Source organism: Anthonomus grandis, chromosome 1 (genome assembly GCF_022605725.1).
Source record: "Anthonomus grandis grandis chromosome 1, icAntGran1.3, whole genome shotgun sequence".
Taxonomy (NCBI): Eukaryota; Metazoa; Arthropoda; class Insecta; order Coleoptera; family Curculionidae; genus Anthonomus; species Anthonomus grandis.
In genome coordinates this window covers 23,117,607-23,142,387 of record NC_065546.1, presented here as the reverse complement: position 1 = coordinate 23,142,387, position 24,781 = coordinate 23,117,607, and the positions used below count along the sequence as shown (strand labels likewise).

Genomic DNA, 24,781 nt, shown 5'->3' with positions numbered 1-24,781 from the left:
TAGCCGCAGAAAAGCTTCTAGCAGCTATGCACCTCAAAGATGTAAAGCAATTAAAATAGTTTTATTGACGACTTTGGCATTTCTATTTACTTGGTCTCCTTATTTTTTTGCTTCTTTAGTGTATGTAATTTTAAATTGCGACTACGACCCATCGTCCAAAGATATGTCTGGCACTTGTAAAACTCTCAGTCTATTGATTGCAAGTCCACTCACTATTTTAGGTCTTATGAACAGCTTGATAAACCCCTTAATATATGCTTGGTGGAATAATGGATTTAGGAGTTATGTTAGGAAAAAAATACAGAAATTATTTACTTAGGAGTTTTAACAACTATTTTTGCTGTCAAGGTTAAATTTAGCTAATAAAAGGTCTTTAATAACTACTTTATAGCTGATAATTTTAAATTAGTTTTCAAAAAATTTTTACTATAAAAATGGCATTATTTTAAAATGATTGTATAAGTCTACACATCTTTCCAGGTTAATGTAAATAAAGCTATAATATATATATATATATATATATATATATATATATATATATATATATATATATATATTTATATACGTGCTTTTCAGTACGACGTTGGATAGTTCCAACGTTCGAAGCGGGGTTATTGCAATAACATTTCGCAAAATTTTACGCACAGTTTGTATAAACTCTAATAAAAATAGATAATTTTAAAACATATTCATACATAATAATTAAAAATCTTAAAAATAAACTTAACAAAAATTAACTTTTCCAATAAACGGGCTCAAATAGACCTAGTTCTTTCGGTAAAGTTATCATAAATGCTTCTGGTGAAACGGAATTGGTGTATTCAAAATATACATGCAACAATTTTCTTCCGCATCTCCTCTAATCGTGTTAAAGTCGTGTAATTCGTGTTTGTAAAAGGTCTTCAAGATAACCCCAAAACTTAAAGTCATTTGGGGACAAATCTGAAGATATAAGGAGGCATGTAATATCGCCAGACCCACTAATAATGGTTAGGAAAAGTATTTGTTAATTTTTTTTCTATTATAACTGCATTATGACCGGGCAGCTGTTTGGTTGAAAATAAACAGTAACCAGGTTTAAATCAGGCAGAATTTGAATCGTAGGAAAAGCTACTTTTTGCATCAACTCAAGATAGTTTTGGGTGTTTAAAATGTCAAATCAAACCAGTATCAAACGATGGAAGGATTTCATTTTTGATGTAATGGAAAATATTGTAATGGATTAATCTACAAATATAATATTTCGTAAAAAAATATTTTCATTTGCTTTTTCCATCGTGGTTTATACAAGGTTGAAGACATACAGATGCCTTAAAGTTTCAATAATTTAAAATTGTTTTTTTTTCGTAAGGAATCAGTTTATTTTTAAATGTATTTAAAAAGAAATCCTTACAATGTACTGCCGAATTACTTATGTATCACAAAACCATTTAATAATTTGAACTCATTTTGAAAAGGAGTATAAACAGCCATAACGGGTTGAGAAAAAATTAAAAACGCTTTAAAATTCAACAGAGCAGCATGCAGTCACAGCAAAATGAAGTATGCCTATATGATTAATTAGTAAAAAATAAAACAGCATATCCTACCAGACGACCTGATGCGGCCGCTCATCGACGGGAAGAAGTGGTATTGCCACTAATTTAGACAATGCGTAATCTTCAATTTCAAAACCTCTGTTAGTTAAAACCAATTAGTTAAATCTGGATAATAGTAATTTTATGTATGAATTATGATGCAAAATAAATATTTAATATTTATAAGAATTTTATCTTACTCTATTTCTAGGGTTTTATTTTGCGAAAAGGATGGAAATGCAAATGTTTTAAGTAAGAATAAATTATAGGTATTTCTAATTTCTTAAATAATATCACAAAGTTTTTAACTTACCAGCGTGATCATTAATCTCTTCATAAATAACTTCTTTTCTAGAATCATGAATCATATTATAGCCTTTAGTATCTGAAGTTCCTATATGATTCCAATTTTGGAGCGTCGTATTAAAATTCTTCATACCTTGGCAATATTTTGTGTCCTTCGTGTAGCAGTTAGGAACTGCAGGAATTCTATGCCTCACTAAAATTATTTTTTATATAACAAAGAGAAATATTGTTTGTAAACAAAAATATGAACTGAAATTATTGTAAATGTTTTTAGCATAGGGTATATTCCAAAAGAGTTAAGAAATAAAATTAATTATAGGGTCGAAAATCTTAATAAAAATAAGAGCTAGCAATATATAATATATATAAAGTCTTTTATTTTTGGCACCAAAAATATATATAATAAAGCTAAAGCTTAAACAAAATAATAAAACAATAAGATTGAACAATAAAAATATATAATCAATATTAATTTATTTAAGTATCAAATTTAAAATATATCTTTTTATTTAAAATGTATCTATCTATTTAGTTCTAACTGTCCACGAAATATTTTTTCGACTTATCATGTCTCTAATAAGTCTATCTAATTATTAATTTATTTAGCTCTTTTATAAATAATATACAGTCATTATAATTTTGTTATAATATAATCTATAACATACTATACACTCTTTGAACGAACATTTGCAATGTTTAAATATCTTGTTACGTTTACACAAGATTAGAATTTTGGGTTAAAGAGGATGTGGGTAAAGGTATATTGAAAAAGAAGCGGGTATTATTTACAATTTGTTGGGTAAATTAGTGAAAAATATTACATATTATACTTATACATTAAACAAGCACTCTCGAGTATAAACATTAATGGAAGAATTCATATTTGTAATACAAAATGGAATAAAGTAAGTATGCTGATAAGTTTCCTCAAAAGCAAACTCCATACCTGAAATCAGAATCAATAAATGCGGAATAGGATTCTTTAGGTACTAATATATAGTGTGGTGATTTTAACTGGAATAAATTCAGTTAAAACTAATCAAATTTTATCTCGTAAAATTCCTGAGACCCGTCGATTTTTGTTTATTTTTGTTCACATTTCAAGATAGTTTTTGTATTTTTTCACCTACAGGGGGGGGTCCAAATTAACCCCAACTTTTTTTTTGAAATGAAAAGCCACTTTTTTTAAACTCTCATTGAAAAGAGCCCTTTTTCTTGATTAAATTGCCCTACTTACTTTTGTGATTATCTAAAGGAGAAATACGAAAAAAAAACCATTAAATTATTAAAAGTTGCGTTTAATGTATAAGATGCTCAAAATGAGCGCCATTTACTTGTTGGCAAAGCCCAAGACGATAATAAAATTCGTTTTTGACATTTTCTAACACTTCTGGGGATATTTGTCGGATTTCTTACCTAATACGTTCTTTGAGTTCGTCTAGGTTTCCTGGTTTGCTAATATAAATTTGAATTTTCAAATGTCCCCACAGAAGAAATCAAGTGGGGTGAGATCGGGAGAACGTGCCGGCCACTCAATTGCACCCCTTCTACCAATCCATCTGTTTGGAAAATTGTCATCTAAATACTGGCGTACATTACGGGCATAATGTGGGGGAGCACCATCTTGTTGCATCCAGATTCTTTCATCATACAAATCTGGAATGTCGAACTGACTCGGATATAAGGCACGTAAGACTGGCACTAGTTCATGTTCAAGAAATTCTAGATATCTTTCCCCAGTTAAAGTATCATTGAAGAATATGGGCCCTATAACTTGCCTGCCAATTATGCCAGCCCAAACATTAGTTTTCTGGGGATATTGTGTATTAGTTTCCCTTACCCAGTGTGGGTTCTCATCAGACCAGTAGCGACAGTTCTGCTTATTAACATGGCCATTTAGGGTGAATGTAGCTTCATCAGAAAAAAGGATCCACTCCGAAGATATGCGATTTTCGTCAATGGCGTTCATCATTCATTCAGAGAACTGAACTCTGCGATCTGGATCGTCTTCCAATAACTCTTGAACGGGTTGCATTTTATAAGATCGTTTGTTTGCACTTTTTAAAATTTTTAGCACAGATTTATGATCAATAGAGTTTTCGCGAGCTACTCTTCTGGCTGCAGTTACCGGATTTTCTTCCATCGCTAACAGTACATTTAATTGGGTGTTTTCATCGATTTTAGAAGATCTTTATCTTGAAACATCCCTCACGTGCCCAACTTCTTGAAATCTGCTTTCGATTTTACTAACCGTACCTTGGTCAATAGGTGGCAAATCTGGATATTTCTGCCTGAATAAGTGGACAACCTCTAGATGAGTACGACTTCTGTCCCCATAACCAATCATCATTAAGATTTCAATCTTGTGGGATTCGGATAAATAAGGTATTTTTTCAATATAAGTTAACTTATTTAACAACTGGTTGAAATCCACTTTAACAGTGACACTACAACAATGTCAGGAAATGTCTCGATACCAATAAAATAAACAAACACGACAAAAATTTACCAACTTAAATATTTCGAGACTTTTAATAATTTAATGGTTTTTATTTTTTTTTGTATTTCTCCTTTAGATAATCACAAAAGTAAATAGGGCAATTTAATAAATAAAATTCTAATATTATATATTATACAGGGTGATTCATTAATATTGCACGAAAATGAAATGCCGGTTTTTTTGGGTTAAATTATGACGAAAAGTTCCTATAAACATATGTCCGAAAGTGCTTCGTTTCCGAGATACAGGGGGTTCAAATTTTCTTAAAAAATCGATTTTTTATTAATATCTAAGAAATGCCTTTGCTGTTTGCAATGTCATTCACACCATTTCTGGATATCTTAATGATGTATCTTTTTGACATATGACAGTTGATTTGTTATTCCAGGGACGTGCCCACGGGGTAAGCGGGTTAGGTTTTTTGTACAAAAAATAGCACCTAGTAGATTTTTTGAACCTCCTGTACATTTTTTGGATGACGCAACTAAAGATGGAATTGTTTCAACTCTTGGGTGTTTTTCGTATCTCCCTCCGTTTTCGATAAAAAAATTAAGAATTGCTTTTTTGCATCCCTCTGTAAAAATACAAGTAGATGCTTTTAAATCACGCGAAAGCAAAGAAATAATTTTCTTCCTAAAATGTAATACTTACCTATTCATAGTGTCGAATATCAAGTACAGCATTAACAACTGCTGATCTAAAAAATACTGCGGAATGTTGAAATTGTAAATACGTATTAAACAAAATTTAGTAAATACTATTATCGTTTTAGTTTTTGTCGCATTCTTTTCGTTGCTTTGAAAATGCAATAAATAAAATAGCAGTTCATTTAACATTACTAGGTGTGGCTCAGTGATAAGGTATTGTTTTTTTCCTGTCAAGTAGACAATTTCCTCATTTTTGTCTAAAATGGAGTACACTTATAGTGAAATGTGCGATATGCACTTTGTGTATGGTCTTGCTAATGGTAATTCACAAGCAGCGAGGCGTATTTACGCGGACAAATACCCTAACCGAGTACTTCCTCATAGTCAAATGTTTACTCGCCTCCATCAACGTCTCAGAGAAAGTGGAAGTTTTAAAAAACTTACAGTCGACAATGGACGACCCCGCACAGTTGCAACCGCAGAAGCTGAAGAAGCAGTGCTCCACGAAATCGAGGATAATCCTTCAACGAGTACAAGACAGATTGCTGCCACTTTAAACATTAGTCAGCCAACAGTGTTTAGAATACTGAAAAATCAGCTTTTGTACCCGTATCACATCCAGCGGGTACAAGCACTTTTGCCAGACGACTATCCTCATAGAGTGGCTTTCTGTCGATGGTTACAACAAAACATTGTAGAAAATCCTCCTTTTTTATCAAAAATACTTTTCACGGACGAAGCTAATTTCTCCAGGAATTCGATAATAAATTTCCATAATAATCACATTTGGGCAGATGAAAATCCACATGGAATAAGTGAAAGTCGCCATCAACACCAATTTTCACTGAATGTTTGGGTTGGAATCATTGAAGACCACTTAATTGGTCCTTTCTTTTTACAACAAAGGTTAAGTGGAGAAGTGTATCGGCGTTTTCTTCAAGAGGAGTTGCCAACACTATTAGAAAACGTCCCGCTTGACTTAAGGTACCAAATTTTTTTCATGCATGATGGCGCTCCGGCGCATTTCAGCTTAATTGCTCGACAGTATTTAGATAGAGTATATCCCAATCGTTGGATAGGTAGTGGAGGTATACAACCCTGGCCTGCGCGATCTCCCGATCTAAATCCAATAGACTTTTTCCTCTGGGGCCACCTCAAGCAATTAGTTTATACCACCCCCATCGAAAATGTTGAAGAATTAAGAAATCGTATTATTGCAAATTGCGATATTATTCGAAACACGCCAGGGATCTTTGAACGTGTTCGCCAGTCAATGCGTCGCAGGACAGACGCATGCATTGCAGTTGGAGGAACTCATTTTGAACAACTCTTATAGCGTACGTTTCTTAGTCCATAGCTTTTCATTACCTTCATCAATTTACTAATGTTTATTCTAAGAATTTAATTAATGTACCTAAGTTTAATTAAAACTATTTTTCAACAGGTAGTACAGTTAATGTCATGTCAAAATTCCAAATTACCGTATTTACTATTCTTCACCCTGTAAATCGATAAGTAGGCATTTTATTATGTTTATTCAAGTTTTTTCAAACGTTTGCATTAAACTAATTTTTTTATCGAAAACGAAAAAGTTTTTATCGGAGATACGAAAAACACCCAAGAGTTGAAACAATTCCATCTTTAGTTGCGTCATCCAAAAAATGTACAGGAGGTTCAAAAAATCTACTAGGTGCTATTTTTTGTACAAAAAACCTAACCCGCTTACCCCGTGGGCACGTCCCTGGAATAACAAATCAACTGTCATATGTCAAAAAGATACATCACTAAGATATCCAGAAATGGTGTGAATGACATTGCAAACAGCAAAGGCATTTCTTAGATATTAATAAAAAATCGATTTTTTAAGAAAATTTGAACACCCTGTATCTCGGAAACGAAGCACTTTCGGACATATGTTTATAGGAACTTTTCGTCATAATTTAACCCAAAAAAACCGGCATTTCATTTTCGTGCAATATTAATGAATCACCCTGTATATTAACAAATTTCAAATTAAAATTCCAACCTTAAATACTCTGTATCTCGTAAACCTGCAACATTTGTATAAGATATGTTAAGCTCAATCGCTATATTTTGGTGTGTAGTATCTCCAGTTCAGAGATTGCCCATTCTTAATGAATCACCCTGTAGCTACAACATCACAAACTGTATAGTCTGTGATGCTGTAGATTTTGTGTTTTTACCTTTTATAAAAAATCAAATAGATAGATGAAATTAAGAAAATTAGAAGCATACCAAAAATCTGCCATTCTCTATCCATTATTTACTTAATTGAGCAGAACAAGCCGATCCTTTAGAGTCAAACGTTTCTATTTTTATATAAAACTTTTTTCATTGAGGTATTCAAAATATATCTGTCGAATATATTTTATTTTTTAAGCACTTTGACTTGGTTTGGTCTTCTTGTAGCATGACCTTTTTAGTGAGTACAAATATTTCTGTCTTTAAATACATATTTGTAGGGAACGTGTTTTCTCCCTAAGCAGCAATACTATAATTTATTTGCGGTTTGACTAGCGAATGGTATATGACAACAATATATTTTATGTTTAAAAAATACTTATTCTAAATTTTCAACTCATTTTTCAAGCTTTGATTTTTTCTAAATTTAACTTATTTATTTGATCTTAAGTTCTGATCCATCATAATACCAAGATATTAATATCAAGTATTTTTTAGAGTTGGTTTCAGAAATGGATATTTCTTATTTCTTGACTCACTTCCAGCGGTCCCATTTAAGGTAGATTTTTGCTTAATTTCTATATTTTGTTTTTTTTTAGCATTAAGTTATTTATAAGCCCAATAATTTTTAAACCAATCAAATAGCAATATATTTAAAATTTCTGTATCTGCTATATAAAGAATAACTGTGTAGCTCTCGATTAGTTGTTTTGCGATTACCCCGTAGTTGCAAAATTCTGTAATTGTTTAATTTCTTGTTTATTTATGATTTAGTATAGTGATTTACTGTATCGAAAGCTTTAGATAATTCCATGAAAATGTAAAAAGTTAGAATACGTTTATTAATAGAACCATACGACTTAGACTTAAGCTTAAGAATAGCATCTTCTATGGGTTTTTTTTGCAAAGACCGAAATGACTTTCAGAAAAAAATTTAAATTTTGCTAGAAAATTCACTAGTTGGTATTTCCAAATTTTCTCAATCATTTTGAAAATATTAGAAATTAACAAATTGGGTCTAAAATTTATCATATCATCCACTTTTCGGAAGTGGAATAACTACACCTTCTTTTAGTACCAGTGTATGTATTAAGAAAATCACCAGTATTAAAACACACATTAATTATATGCTTAAGGGGCTATAAGAGCGATATATCTTTTTAAGTTTTTGCTTTTAAACTGTCAAAACCTGAAGTTATTCTGGACTTTGATATGGACTTATTTATAGTATTCTTTTTCTACCTCTGTAGATTTGTATTTGGCAAATAAAATGAATTGGGTAGATACACTTCGTATTAAATTATGTTATCTGAACGACTTATTTGAGTAGCGAGCTTTTCTCTTATGCCATAAAAAAAATGCTTAAATATTCTTAGTGTAAATTATTTAATTTTTAAAGAAGCTTTCTTTATTGCGTATGTTATAAACATCTGAGACAATATACACATTGGCTCAGATGTTTATTTTTATTTTCATTATTTTTGGATTTTAAAAATTGTCTTTTTGCGCTTCGTAACTGTTTGGTAGTTTTGTTGTTAAATTTTCTATATTGTAAATTAGGCTGTTTATTTTATGGCTGTTGAATAAGGGTTATTTATATAAACTGTACTTTTATTCTATCTACTTGAGTAAGTTGTTAGTTATTGTATGTTGGAATTTCAATAAATTCGCTTGTTGCTATACTTAATTTTATTATATTCTTTTAATAAAATTTTCTTTTATTAAATCCTCTTTTATTTGTTCATAGTTAATGTATTTTTCAACTTGATCATTTTCGATCGGCGTATTATTTCTAGTTTTTGAATCCGTGGTTAATGCAATAGGGAAATGATCTATTATGTGATTTTAGTTATTTTGGGTTTATATTAATAAGAGAAGAAAGAAAAAATTAAAATATGTGCGTCACTTTTTGACAAAAGATTAATATTAATGTTACCTGCAATAATCTGTGCTTTATACTTTTTTCTTTTTTGTAAATAATTATAAAGCTCTTGCGATATGATGCGATCTGTGCGATAAAATTGTCTTCACTAGGTCTATTGTCTAAACTAGGTGACTATATATTATAGATCTGTTTGCAGATGCTTTCGCATTTGGTTAGCATTTTTGTTAGCAGTTGTTTAATTGATAAATAATCCTTTTTTGTCAAACTAACATTTTATTTCACTTAGATTATTTACGCTATTCTGATTTTTGGCAAATTATAGAATATTTGATTTTGAATTATATATAAAACTAATTGTAAAGTCATTTTGTTTATTCTCGCGCAATTTAATTCCAATCATTAATCATTCATCAAAACTTAACATAAATAAAATTAAGTTTGTTCCATTTATATCTTATATCAAAAATTTACGAGAATTTTACGAACCTAATATCTACAAGAGTTTTTTTGTATCGAAAGTTAACGCCATTAAATACCTCGGAAGAATAATAGATCATCTGAGGTAGAACAAACATATACAATATAAATATGCAAATATAAAATGAAATTGAAAACGTTCATTCGCTGGGTTTGCGTTAAAATAATTATATTGAAATCTATTACAATTTAATTAAGCAGAAAAAGTGAAAACACTAATTTGTAAATATTTTGTGAAATTCTTCGAATTCGTATGTCTAAATTATATCGACTTTTACTGACATATATTTATTGAAACTAGTTAAGTATGTATGCTATAACACTGTAGGAATGTGTTCATAATCTCGAATATATGGATCTATTTTGTGTCATAAAATACCGTATTTAAAAAAATATGAGTATATTGCGACAAAATAACATAGGTCTAAGTTTTATTAAGATACTGACGTATCGTGTATTTAGTGTGTTGGTCGATTTTACGAAATACTCAAAAAAGATATATTCAGAGCAAAATCTTTATTATTGGCTTAGCAGACCGCTTTCAGTGCGTCGAAAGCGCGTATAGTATACGCGCTTTTCACACCAGTGCTAATTGTCAGTTACGCACAGGAGTTCCATGTAGGTTCCTTACGGATTTTGACAGATGGTTTGCGTTTTTTCCTTGAATTAGAATCTTCTAAGTGATTCTTCTATCTTCAGTATCTGCTGCAGTTATAGGTTCTGCTACAACTGTTAAATGTTGCAGACTGATTTCTCAGTACTCTGTTGGGTGGTGGGTTTAGGCAGCTGTTTTTCTGATTCTGATTTTTTCCGACCAGTTAGTCAATAGTAAAATACTCTTCGTTGATGTTAAGGGTATGTTTTATGAAGGCAGTCTATTTTTTCTCTTTGGCGACTTTTAAACTCCTCCTTGTTCAAATTTTCTTAGACTCTTCGAAGTCGCCATTTAGTTGTTCCAATCTTTGATTATGATTTCTACGATGATGACTACTTAAGAGTATTTATCATATCTGTATCTAGAAGCACGATGCAATAAGTTATTTTCGTACGCATGAATAAATACTGGAGTGAGAGACATACGCAGGTCGATAATCGCTTTTTGGCGGCAGTTTTAACTACTGTCTCCTCCTAGGCAGCATCTCCTTACATATCTTATTATCCAATATCCAAGCAATTTTTGATTTATAATGATAAATCTACTCACAATGCAATTTACCATAACACATATCCAAATATTACAGGCTAATCTTAGAACATTGAAAGGCTAGAATTAGCATTGCCGTGGAACTATGGGCAGTTTATTTGCTTGCAACATCTCTGATACAATAATGCCAAATGCTTATGTAGAAAGGGCCAAAAAAACACACTTAATAATATCATAAAAATTTGTCACGTATTCTAACAGACACAAAACAATACTATTTCTCTTTAATAAAATATGAATAAATTTTTTCATAAAATATGATAAGATACTACAAAAAAGTCAACGTTCAAAGTTAAATGAATGTAGATAACGTATAATAGAAAAAAATATAACAACATCGCAACGCCGCTCGATCGCATTGTTGATTCCACCGACACAAGCAAAGTTTAGTGAATAAAATACTTTTATTCAGTAATTTAAAGTATTTTATTCATTAAACTTTGACAAAAGAAATCTTTACCAGTGACGTCGTCAAAAAATGTTTACATGATCAATATTTATTATTAGATTTTGCTTTAAATTATAAACAATATTACCGTTTATGAATGCTTCATGCGTTTTTTTTTAATATACTTCATTAGAGTAAAGGTACTTTTCTAATAAAAAGCGTTTTTATGGAAATTAAATATTTTATATTTATTATAGATTTCTTAATTAAGTTTTTATTATTCTACGTTTATAACGACGGTTGTCCCTTGATATGATGTTATGACAATATCGGTATTTACTTGTGAAAAGATCGACTTAAATCGCCTTTTTCTCATGGTGTGGCACAAACGGCACAAGTTTTTACTATCTTAGCAGTTTACAACAAAAACACTGAAAGGACTCAACTTATTTCCTTTTTCAACCAGAAACTAAAAAAAAACAGACTTCACACATGTTGAATGTAAACACAAAGTTGTTTGTCAAGATGACATTTCGCAAGATGACATCAGCTATTGCTTGCGGTTTTTCCATTTTAAATTTTTTAAAAGATGTTTTAGGAATAAGAATGTTAATAATTTTTTTTTTTACTTTTCATTTTTAATTCAAAATCTAACATCAATATTTTAAATTAACATTATTATATGTGTTGATATAATAATATGTAATAATAATAATAATAATAATAATAATATATAATAATAAATAAAATAGATAATAATAGTAAAACCTTAAATTAAGAGAAAAATCTTACAAAATATAAATAAATATATATTATTAATTATCAATAGGGCATATATTTTAAAATAGCAAATAAAAAGGAGACAGATTTAAAAAGTTTGAAGAAAAGAGTGTTTGAAGTTTTATTATAGGCATATTTTTTTTACTCAACTCTCCTGCTAAAGTCGAAATTAAAAAAAGATATAATAGGTATAATGAAAAATCGCAGCTGATGATTTTAAATATATTGGCTTTTTTTCAACTGGAAAAGGAACAAGTCCGAAACGGAATTGCACTTCAAATTGAGAATGTGATACAGCGAGCCGCAGATGCAACAAAATTGAGCACAACAACGATCGCAAATATAAAGAAGAATAGGATAAAATCAGATCAGGATTACGCAGCCCGTATATCTTCCAAGCAAAAGACAGCAAAAACCAAAATTACAACATATTTGAAATATAGAATTCGGGACAGAATTTATTTTATGTACGCCAGAAAAGAATATGTAATATTGGCAACAATAAGAGAAAAGTTCAGAGAAGAAATTGAATATTTGGAGTTTTCCATTGACTCCTTAAGAAGATGGATCAATAGTATAGGCTTCAAGTGAAAAAAATCAAATAACAGAAAATATTTGATGGACTTGCCAAATATGGTTCATAAAAGAATCAATTTTTTAAGGGAGTATATCAAAAATAGAATTGTAGGTCCTGAAGGTTTTACTCCAGTTTTCATTGACGAGACGTGGATTTTTAGCAAGGGATCATTTCGTTGTAGCTGGCAAGATGACACCAAGCACACGGATTCAAGGAAAAACAGTGAAGGTAAAAATTATCTGGTTATCTTTAGTTAGATTTTTTAGGTTATATTTAGATTTTTTTTTGAATAAAAACTTGTTTAATTGCCCTTGTAAGGGCCTTCTAACTTCATAATTTCATCTGTTTCATAGTTTCATATAATTTCTCTCTAAGACCATATGAGGGAATTTAACTCCATACACTTCTCGTATATGCATGGAACATTACTTATTAATTATATTTAATTTATGTTCCGGAAGAATGATTTCTAAAAAAAAAGAATTGAATAATCTTTTATTTTTAAGGTGATCGTTATATCGTGGTCCACGCCGGAACCAAAGATGGCTTCATCAAGGATGCAAATTTAATATTCAAGAGTGGATTAAAGACGGGAGATTATCATGACAATATGAACAGGAAAAACTTCGAAAACTGGTTTAAAACTCAGCTGGTCCCAAATCTTTCCCCAAAGTCATTTATAATCATGGACAATGCAAGTTACCATTCTGGTTTAAAGAAATTAGAAGAAATCCCGAAAAAATCTTGGACAAAGGAGAGACTGACCGAATGGTTGAAGAAAAAAAAAATTCGCTTTCCAGAAAAAGCCATGAAAGATAAAATATGGAGTATTTCACGCAGAAACTGCCCTAGTGAAAAAAAGTACTTCCTTGATGAATATGTTAAACCTTTAGGACACAAAATTTTGCGACTGCCACCATATCATTGCCAGTTTAATGCAATTGAAATGGTATGGTCGGAATGTAAACGAAAATATGATCAATATATTTCCAATTTTAAGGGGTCACCTTCAGAAGTTCTGACTACATGGGAAAGAATAATAAACGAAATTTCTATAGATCATTGGCAAAAATATGTTTTTCATACAGAAAAGGTAATTGAAAAGGCTTGGGAGGCAATACAAGTGTGTGATGCCTATGACATTCTGCCACTTGTGATTACGACTGACGAAGACGACGATGACGAAGACAATATCTCGATTTCAGTTCTGACTCTGACAATACTGACGAGATTGATTAAGCTTTTTTTATTCTAGCAAATTTTATTTTATCATCGTCGTTTAAGTATTCAATCATATCGTTGCAATTTCATTAACTTGGTAATGCAATATGACGTGTTTTTTCTTGAGTTTGTATGTTTTATTTTTTGGAATAGTATTTTCATTTTAATGTGTTGACATATTCCTTCAAGCAGCATTTTTTTTCATGAACAAGTAAATTAAATTGTCAGTATTTAAATTTTTCCCAATGAGTTAAAATAATTTTATACCATTATTCACAATTTTTGTAAGCTCGGTTCTGTTACGTCTACTGCTCATGCCGAAGTCTACTTTTCAAATATGTTGTAGATTTGGTTTTTGCGGTCTTTTGCTTGGAAAATATATGAGCAGCGTAATCCTAATCTGATTTTATCCCATTCTTCTTTATATTTGCGATCGTTGTTGTGCTTAATTTTGTTGCATCTGCGGCTCGCTCTATCACATTCTCAATTTGAAGTGCAATTCCGTTTCGGACTTGTTGTTTATGTCCCATTATTTATGATTAATTATAATAATATTTGTTAATTGTTAAGTTTGTTAATAATACAATAAATACTACAAGATTTTTTTAAATTTTTTGGGAATGAAAGTATATACACGAATATGAAAATATAATAATATGCTGCTAAAATAAATCATTTGTTAATTTCTGAACGGATAAAAATACATAGCAGACTATTAATTTCTGAAGGCGATGGTTAATCTTCTAACCTAATATTGATTGGCAAAAATATCTACGCCATACGTTTTTTCTCACCTGAATGACGTAACTACAAATGGGTATAATTTCGACTATAGAAATAATAATTAAAGATTTTTTATGTTTAAAGATTCGTGGTTCCAAAATCTTGAAACCATCGGGAATAGAGTTCTAAAGCTTTGAAATATTATAGGAAAAACTCCGTTCATAAATAGATGTTCGATGTAGAGGAGGTGTTATCAAACCTTTAAATCTAATATTTATATTATGTACAGGGTGGCCAGATAAGAATGCAAAGTGCTATATCTTGGAAACTATTCGTCGTGGAGACTTGCGGTAAAAAATTTTATGACTAAAGTTGCCAAAAGAATACCGTGGAAAATTTTCTAAATTTCTAAGATGGTCGCCAGGGGGCGTAACCGACATCTTAAACATTTTAAGTGATTTTTCACTGAAATCTACCCAGTAAATGTTACGAAAAAATATATGCTTTTTAAAGCTGAGCTCTACTCGAGTAATTTTTGTTTAACACTTTGTGACGTATCTATTAAAATAAAGTGGTGGGGCATAATTCAATGTTCCTTTAAATAAACAGCTGCAACTCCTAAACGACTGAACAGATTTTAACAAACTTGGTGTCGTTGGGAAAAACATTTATTGCTCCATTAAATCCGTCTTATCTGTAATATGTCTAGTTCTTAGTAATGCCGCTAGAGCCCGTTTTTTGATCTATTAACAGAAAATTGCAAAATTCTCTAAAAAATTAAATGCAATAATATGACTTTTTTTTCATAAAAATTTATTGAAATGATAGCTAAATAGGCCAGTGAAAACCGTATCTCGATATCTTATTCGTAGCCTGAAATATCGAAGAAAGAATATTTAGATATCATATAATTTTAATAAGACGATATTACACCGATATTTATTGTTATTTATTTGTCTTTTTTCAAGGTTCAATGATAAAATATCTTAATTTAATAATTTTTAAATAATTAAAATATTCTTTGTTCAAAAAACTAAAAAAAAAACGCGTAGGGGCATAATAATCAATGCATATAAAATGCAAGTGCAAGGTAGGCAGAATATTGAAGAGTAGGCCATGGAGGAAACAAATGCCTAAAATCAACTTGTCAACAACTATTAAAATTAGGCAGTCCAATTTGTGTTTGTTGCACACATAAGTAAAGCATTAAAACTATTAAAATGCCTTTTACAAATGATGAAGCTGTCGATATGATTGCGGTATATTTTGAATGTCTTCAAAATGCGGCATTGGCTCAAAGGGTATACAGAGCTCGATATCCAAATCGGCGTTTACGCGATGCGAGAAGTTTTCCGCGTTTAGTGCAAAATTTGCGTAATACTGGCAGCTTTCGACCTCAGTTGCGAAGACACATGGCTAGAACAAGGGAAGACAATATTATTAATGTCTTAGAATACGTGGAATTCAATCCCCGCGTTAGTACGAGAGCAATGTCTCGCGCATTGGGTATATCACGTACTACTATTCTAAACATTTTAGGATCACAGTTTAATTTTTTGTTTCACAAAAAATTCCACTTTACATATTTCGAAATGTATTTCTTTCAAATTTTTAGACTGCGCCCATATCATATGGTTTTACATCAAGCCTTGAATCATGGAGCCTTTGACCGATGGTTAGATTATTGTCATTGAATGTTGGGCAGTATTAGGGAAAATAGAGAATTTTTATCCGAAATTCTTTGGACAGACGAGGCCACCCTTTAGGAGTGATGGAAACATTAATTTGCATAATATGCATTATTGGTGTGACAACAATCCTCACTGGTTGCAGGAGGTCCAACATCAAGGCCATTGGAGTCTCAATGTGTGGTGTGGCATTCTGGGCAAAACTATTATAGGTCCCTATTTCTTTGATCAACCACTAAATGGTGCCGTATTTCTTGATTTTCTGGTGAACCAATTGCCTCTTTTATTAGAAGATATACCCCTGCAATTATGACGAAATATGTTTTTGCAACTAGACGGTTGCCTACCACATTTCTCAAGAAATGTGCGAGAACATGTAGATTTAAGATTTCAACAGAGGTGGATTGGGCGAGGAAGTCTATTTTCTTGGCCACCCCGATCCCCAGACCTCACCTGTTTGGGCTTTTACCTATGGGGTCGGTTGAAAGATATTGTTTACCAAATTCAACCAACAACTAGAGACGACATGAAAATACGAATACAAGAAGCCATTTACAGCCTGTCAAGAGCAGAAATTGAAGCTGCTGTAATGTCCGCGCATAAGCGGCTCCAACAATGCATTAAGTTTGATGGAAGACAGTTCGAGCATTTAAGGAGGCATTAGTTTTATTTGAAAATCGGTAATTTTTGTTATTATGCCCATACGCGTTTTTTTAAAACTTTTTGAACAAAGAATATTTTAATTATTTAAAAATTATTAAATTAAGACATTTTATCATTGAACCTTGAAAAAAGACAAATAAATAACACAATAAATATTGGTGTAAATATCGTCTTATTAAAATTATATGATAACTAAATATTCTTTCTTCCATATTTCAGGCTATGAATAAGATATCGAGATGCGGTTTTCACTGGCCTATTAAGCTATCGTTTCACTACATTTATATGAAAAAAAAAATTCATATTATTGCATTTAATTTTTTAGAGAATTTTGCAATTTTCTGTTTTTAGATCAAAAAACGCGCTCTAGCGGCATTACTAAGAACTAGAAATAACACTGATAAGACGAATTTAATGGAACAATAAATGTTTTTTCCAACGAGACCAAGTTTGTTAAAATCTGTTCAGTCGTTTAGGAGTTACAGCTGTTTATTTAAAAAAAAACATTGAATTACCCCCCACAACTTTATTTTAATAGATACGTCACAAAGTGTTAAACAAAAATTACTCGAGTAAAGCTGAGCTTTAAAAAGCATATATTTTTTTGTAACATTTACTGAGTAGATTTCAGTGAAAAATCACTTAAAAAGTTTAATATGGCGGTTACGCCCCCTGGCGACCATCTTGGAAATCTAAAAATATTTTCCACGGTATTCATTTTGCCACTTTAGTCATAACATTTTTTACCGCAAGTCTCTACGACGAATAATTTCCAAAATACAGCACTTTGCATTCTTATCTGGCCACCCTGTACATGCGATCTATAGATAATTTTATTGTAAAGACACCTATATAGTCTTATAGAATAATAACCTATTATAAAAAGATGCAGTGCACTGTACGCCTGGTTTCCGTTTTAAGCCAATTTGTTTTAGAGAGTTTATAAAAAATTCTTTCATATTTACGGATTAAATAGATATACCGCAAACAGGACTCTTGCACTCCTTGTATACGTTTTTTCTTTCAATTTGTGTCAAGCAGTTTTAATAAACGACATCTCCGTAGTCAAACACAGATAGAACAAGAGAGTTACATAAAATTGATTTCAATCTTTGCGATAGAATGTGTCGATTGCTGTATAATAATTTAAGTCTAAGATAAGCTTTTTGGATACAATGAGATACGTGCTTGGCAAATCGCATTTGACTGTCAAAAATAAGACCCAGATTTTTTATGTTTTCCTTTATTTCTAAAGGCACTTTACCTATCCTAACATTAATTTGATTTTTAATAATTTGCACATCATTTTTAGGACCAAATATTAAAAAACAACGCTTGGATTTAGATAAAGAGAATGCTGTAGGGAAATAAATCTTAAGTTTTCTAATTCTGTATTAAAATATTGAAGCGACTCACGAGCTTGCTCTTTAAAAAACGAGTAATATAGTTGCGTATCATCCGCGTAGTAGTGAACTTTAATATTTTTTTAAATTTTATTAATATTTGATATGGCATATAATAATGGGCTTATAACCGATCCCTGAGGGACCCTGCAGAGAATATGCTGTGTATCAATCCAAACACGCTGACTACTTCCTGTTAAATAATGTTTAAGAAATTGAATCGCATCTCTTTTAAATCCTACATAAGATAAAATTGCAAATAATAAATTATGATCTATAGTACCAAAGGCTTTGGTGTAATGTAAAAGTGTTAAATAATCAAAATATCATCATGGCTTTCAGCTATGGCCCTTTCGAAATCCAGACTGCACATCCGGTAGTATTTTATTATGTTGAATAGTATTTTATGTTGTTGAATATTTGGTCATATGGCTGAAAATTTCCTCTTTTGAAAATGCCTTGCAAACTTGACAACAGAGGATCAATGAATATGTAACACCGCCCTTATTAAAACAACTTTGTTATACTCAAACAAAGTTGTTTTAATAATCCTTCTTCAGTCAGTCCAATAAGTTAATACTGTTATATAATCCTGATTTATCGCTGATTAAAGAAACTAAATAAATTAAACCCATGCCTAAAACAAAGTAGGGTATTTCTGGTTCATTAAGGTGTGAATTAAAACGCGAGAAACGCAAGATTTGTTTTTCTAGAAATTAAAGAAAGGTAATCACGTAGCGGGATTCTCGACTCTGCAAAGGATTATTTTCTAAACACAAATTAGGACAACAACAAAAAGTTTTAGTGATGCAAGTTATGCTACAAAATAGGCTTAGATTCGATTATGATAAAATTGTTTGATTGAAAAATAAAATTAAATAGAAAGGGGAGTCATGCTGAGATATATTTTGGCTGGGTGACATAGACTTTTTGTTTCAAGTAGGCCCATAAAAAAAAATCCAGAGGTGTAAGATCTGGCGACCCAGCTGGCAACTCGGTAGGCTCTCGACGACCAATCCATCGATTAGGGTAAGTATTAGTCAAATATTCTCTAATATTTCTGCTAAAGTGAGACGGTGCCCCAACTTGTTGAAAAACAAGAGAGGCCCAACAATGTGATTCCCTGATATGCCAGTCACATATTTATTTTTTCTGGGTATTGTGTATGTGTTTTACGAAATGTGTTGGGATTTACGTCGCTCCAATAACGGACATTGTGTCTATGGATATTACTATTCAAAAAAAAGTACATTCATCACCGATAAAAATGTTCTTCACATAAGCAGGGTGGCCTTCTTGTTCTCTCGGTCATTACTTCTCCGAATTCCATAAGTCTATCAGGATTATCATCTGGCAATTGATGAATCATTTGAATTTTATACGGATAAAATTCATGTATTTTAAAAACCCTTTTCACAGTACCATTAGATTAGACGTCTTATGTAGTCTTATGTACGTACATAAAAATGTGAAAAGATAAGATTTTTAAAGGCTGCCTTTTTGATATGGATAGAAGTAATAGGTTTTTTCCAAGCGACCAGATATGCACCAATCATCCTGAAATCGCCTGGATCAGTTTTATACACATGCGCGAAGTTTGTACGGTTTCATGTCGATACGAAATGAATATCCTAAGTAGATTAGCCTTTGGCTAGACTTCGCCTATGTACACTATTGAAAAGTACAAATAAAGCCATTATTTATTTATTTATTTATTTATTTATGTCCTTGGAACGCATTTGTAAAGTTAGTATAACCTCCACTTGTTTTGCCGATCTGTGGGTTATCTTGGATTGTTTTGTTGACAGTGGGAAATACCTGGGTTTTATCTTAATATTAAATTTAATTAACTTAAAACTCACACACAGTAAAACTTAAAAGTAAAGGTTTTATATTTTACAAAATCAAAACAAATGTTTTTATAAATAACCTTTTTTAAACAGAACAGCTGATCGATCGATACCACTCAAGCACCTACTGCGCAAGTCAATCGTACAAGTGACAAAAGGGTTCCTTCTCTCCGAGATAGATGGAAATGTCCATTCTGAAACCAATTTCTGAACGGTCAACGGTCCCAGATTCGGTTGGATCGCATTCAGGATCGTTCAGTAAACGGTCATAAGCTCTTGGAACGCATTATAACTTTTGCGCAAAGGCATGATAGTACAATGACCGGTTTTCTGGTCGCTTGGAACGAACCTAATGATTTAATATTTTAGGGCCATAAAGCATTCAGTGAGAGCTTTCAAACAATGTATCGCATGATCTTTTCTATTTACTTGGCGTCCCGCCGCCATTAAAAATATACGTACGATATGTACGATAAAAGGAATATTTTTCAGGTTTCAATAAAGGTATTGAAAATATTATCTTATTATTCGAATATTAAACTTGAGTTCCAATAAATTGATAGGAGGATGGAATATCTTTAAATCTTGATATAGTATTATTATCATAAATTGTTTTTAACTAATTATGTTTCATTTGGCTTCAAGATCTTTATTTTTAAATCCTTTCTGGTTGCTTGATCACAAATTATTTTCAATGGTACTCCATGATGTGAAACAATTTGGGCATATGGAGAAAAGGTATCAATTTTTGTAAGAAAGGTATGATTGTCAATCGTGAATGTGTCAATATGAATTTGTTCAAATGGTGCTGGTGTTAAATCTTTAACGATACCTCTCCTTATATTTAATTTAATGTATTATATTGTTAATTAATTAATTATATTGTTCTATATCAGATAACATATTAGACCAAAAGTATCTATGGCATAAGGCTTAATGCATTTCAGCTATGGCTTTATGACAAGTTTTAGTAGTATGCTATAATTTAAATTTCATTTACTGTTTCAATATCTTGTAACATTGTTGAACATTGGATACAGTTGTAAGGTAACAAAGTAATTTTGTAGGGTTACTGTGGAAAGTTTACTAAATTCTTCATCTCTAAAGAATAGAGTATCAAATTTTTTTTCATTAATTCTTTTAAGAATTTTATATTATTTTCTAGCAGTTTTAATTTTGGAAATGTTACATAATATCTTGTATTTTCAAAATTTTGCTCCAAACGGAATATTAAATTATTTGTATCACCTAAAATAACTATTATTTGTCCTTTATATGTATTAATTGCTTTTTAAGTAATAGGTAGATTAAAAATAGGACTTTCTAAGGAAGTATGAACTGTTTTAACATCACCTGATTTCTCAATTTCTTCCAATTTAAGGCGCCATCGCACTAGGCTTATGATTTGTAATTACTGTAAATTTATTACCAAACAAGTAAGGTCTAAAATATTTACATCCTAAAACTACTGCGAGTTGTTCTTTTTTAATTGATGAATAATTAATTTTTGCAGGGTTTAGGGATCGTGATGCATAACAAACCAAAAATTAGCAAAATTATTAATATTTAAAAAATTATTCTGATTATTATAACATGGTTGACTATTATTGTTATAATAGAATCTATGGACAATTAAATTTCTGGATTTATTAATATTATTTATATTAATATTACCACATAATCTTTTTAAGAATTTAAAAATCAGGTAAGTATACCGAAATTATCTAATATTTCCTACAACAATAAACTTGAATTGAAAGATACGTTCCCCCAAAAAACACAGTGGTGATTGGATTCAGTGAGTAAATTTTTACATTATTTTACCCCGACTAAATATAAAACAAAAATACATTCAAAAATGATGGTATCAAGTATTCATTGTAATTCATAAAAAACCGAAAATACGACTATACCAATAGGTAACCAACATCTATATACTTTCTGTTAGGAGTATTCGGACCGGTTAATACCGTGAAATTCAAAGACCGACGAATTTTTTGGTATATGAGTCCCTAGTAAGGGTTGTTATAGTTCTTCTCCCCTTTGACTTTCATTAATTCTTTATTTTGGGAAGCGATTTACTACAACTTGACTTAAACGATTTTTTTTTATCAACAATTTTTTTTATTTTTTAGGATTAAGATTTAATTAAAGATAGATCAAGTCAGGTGAAAGTTTTGTAATCTGTCGTTGACACTTAAAAGTGTATTTCTAGAATAATAATTGTGTTCCAGGCAGGAATGTGTTTCGTTATATTTTTTTTTATTTACTTTATTATTTTCTTATTGATTTAATAACATTTTCAATTCATTTTTCACAAGAGAAGACAGAAAGAAATGCCTAGGAGCATTGATTTAAATTAAATGCCGGCTTATGGAAAGCATAAAACTAGAAAACCCTAGATGTCTATCTTATGCATGCACCTCTCGCGTTATAAAGCACAAAATTCTATCAGAACAGCCATACTTCAATGAGGACAAACAGGAAAAACGTGCCGTTAACTCATGAGACATGACAGTGTAAATGATAACCTTGAAGTAATAATAAAGTAAATATAAGGTAATAATAGTATAGTAAAGTAAATAACACTAACAATAAAGTAATAATGAGTAATAAACAAATGCAAAAATATAATTCGAATAACGTGTGCAATAACCGCTATAATTCGGTTATCTTTAGCGCAGATGACCGCTTTTGCTTAGGCAAAAAAATATTTTCAGTTGATAAAATATATGGTGCCCTATTTAAGAAAAGAATATTTTATGAACTAACTCGAATGGAATATACCCTATTTTGCCTGGAAATAGGAAATGGCGTATCTTCGGGAATAAAGATGTTAACAATAGTACCAACTTAATTTTGAGGCGCCCTGTTTACTAGAAAACTAAAAATCAAAACGACTAAAATAAAATAAAAATTATTTATTTACGCAAAAATAAAATATAATAAAAAAAACAAAAGTAAATTAAATATTTTTTTAAAAACACAATATGATTAAAAAAAAAACTTAAACCACACAATTAAACAAACAAAATTTAAATTTTCTAATAAAGAAAAATAATTATTACAAGGTAGATATTTCGATTGATTCATTATGCTTATACTCAATGAAATACAACATAATATACGCCATATAAATATTCTTGTATATACTGGCATAAAAATTTAAATGCCAGATTTAAAATACCAGCATATAGAAATTATATTTCATGCAACATCCAATTTTTAAACAATTTGTTCAATACATTATGATAAAGGCTATTTCTGTTATAGACCTACAAAAATGAAAAAGTGGTATTTACATAAATTATCATTAAATCCCTCGAATTGATCGGTCGAACTAACTTTCTTTTTATTTTCACCTGTAATAAGTACTCTCTCATTGCTCCATTGAGTCTGCGGGACAGATTGTATTTTTGCTGACTCTTGGCCACATCTGGAAGGAAATAGATTTAATTATATAATGTCTTTAAATTGTCATTTTTATCATATTATGCTATAAGTAAGATATATTTATATCTCTCTTATTACTTATGTCTATAATCGTGCATACAATTATACAGGGTGCGTCAGCAAGGCTTACGGCTAAAATAGCGCCTAAACTATAACGAGTAGAAAAAAACTTATGTCACATGGGTAAAAGATTGATTGTATTACCCTGTATTCAATGGCGTTATAATTTTGGGGACAACAAAAGCTTTACACTGACACCTCATTTTTTAAATTTCATTACGGCGTTGCCACGTAATTCGTATTTTTAGGATATTTTTAGGGTTTTAAGGGATTTATTAAAATTCTTATAGGAACCGCTGTGTTCAATCTAGATATACGAAATTTTTAATTTAGTTAGTTTACGGTATCAACTTTATCTTTCAGTAAAAGTCTGAAGTTTTTTCATACAGAGTGTCTAATATAAATTTACCAATTTACTGAAATAAAATATGCAATAACTCGATTTTTTTTTAAGTATTTATATACTTTATAATATATAGGGTGCCTTCAGCCTTAAAGTCGTGTTAATATTTAAGTGGGTGATTCCTGGACCCATTTTAGGAAAAAAAAGTTCCTATGAACATAATATGTCCTTAACTTTTGAGCTGCAGGGTGTTAAAGTTTAAAAAAAAATAAGTTTTTTAATAATAACTTAAACAATATTGTAGACATTTTTATGAAATTCATTACATGTATTCTATGCATCAAGACGCATTTTTTGATGTGCAAAAAACTTTTTCCTCTGCCAGTGGTGTCCCTACAGGTCTTCTATTGAATATTTTTAGTGAAAAAAATACTACGCCAGTGCTTTTTCTTAAAAGAAAAATTATGTTTAAAATCCTCAATCACTTTTTAGCAAATTTGATCTCTTGGTTTTTTTTGTCCGACGCATGGTTTTCGCTTAAAAAAATGAAAACAATTTTACTAATAAAGCAAAAAGGAAATCTCAAATACGTCTTTAGAATCCTTGTCAAAGAGGGTGTACCAAACGAACCTATGGGACTTCCACAAGATTTACAGCAGAGAGCTTGGACGAAGTTGTAAATACGCACTTTACAGCTCGAACCATAACTATGAAACAGAATAGGCCAACAAAGAAAAACAAGGCTATTAAATTCTGATGGAAGATTAAATACATTAAATGCAGTGAAATGCGTTAATTGTGAGACTATGAAATGGGCGCTGAACTACTTTCAAC

The 24,781-nt window shown here is 30.7% G+C and overlaps 1 protein-coding gene across 1 annotated transcript in view; it reads right to left on the bottom strand.

The window, feature by feature from the left end:
- Nucleotides 1-24,781, bottom strand: part of LOC126744748 (putative FERM domain-containing protein FRMD8P1) — a 135,776-nt gene that overhangs the window by 94,299 nt on the left and 16,696 nt on the right. Inside the window, exons 2-3 of the mRNA XM_050452299.1 lie at nt 23,394-23,527; nt 1,891-2,076 (exon numbers count right to left, since the gene is read on the bottom strand). Of these exons, the coding sequence (XP_050308256.1) occupies nt 1,891-2,014 (124 nt within the window). The 5' untranslated portion in view covers nt 2,015-2,076; nt 23,394-23,527. The remainder of the gene's footprint in view (nt 1-1,890; nt 2,077-23,393; nt 23,528-24,781) is intronic.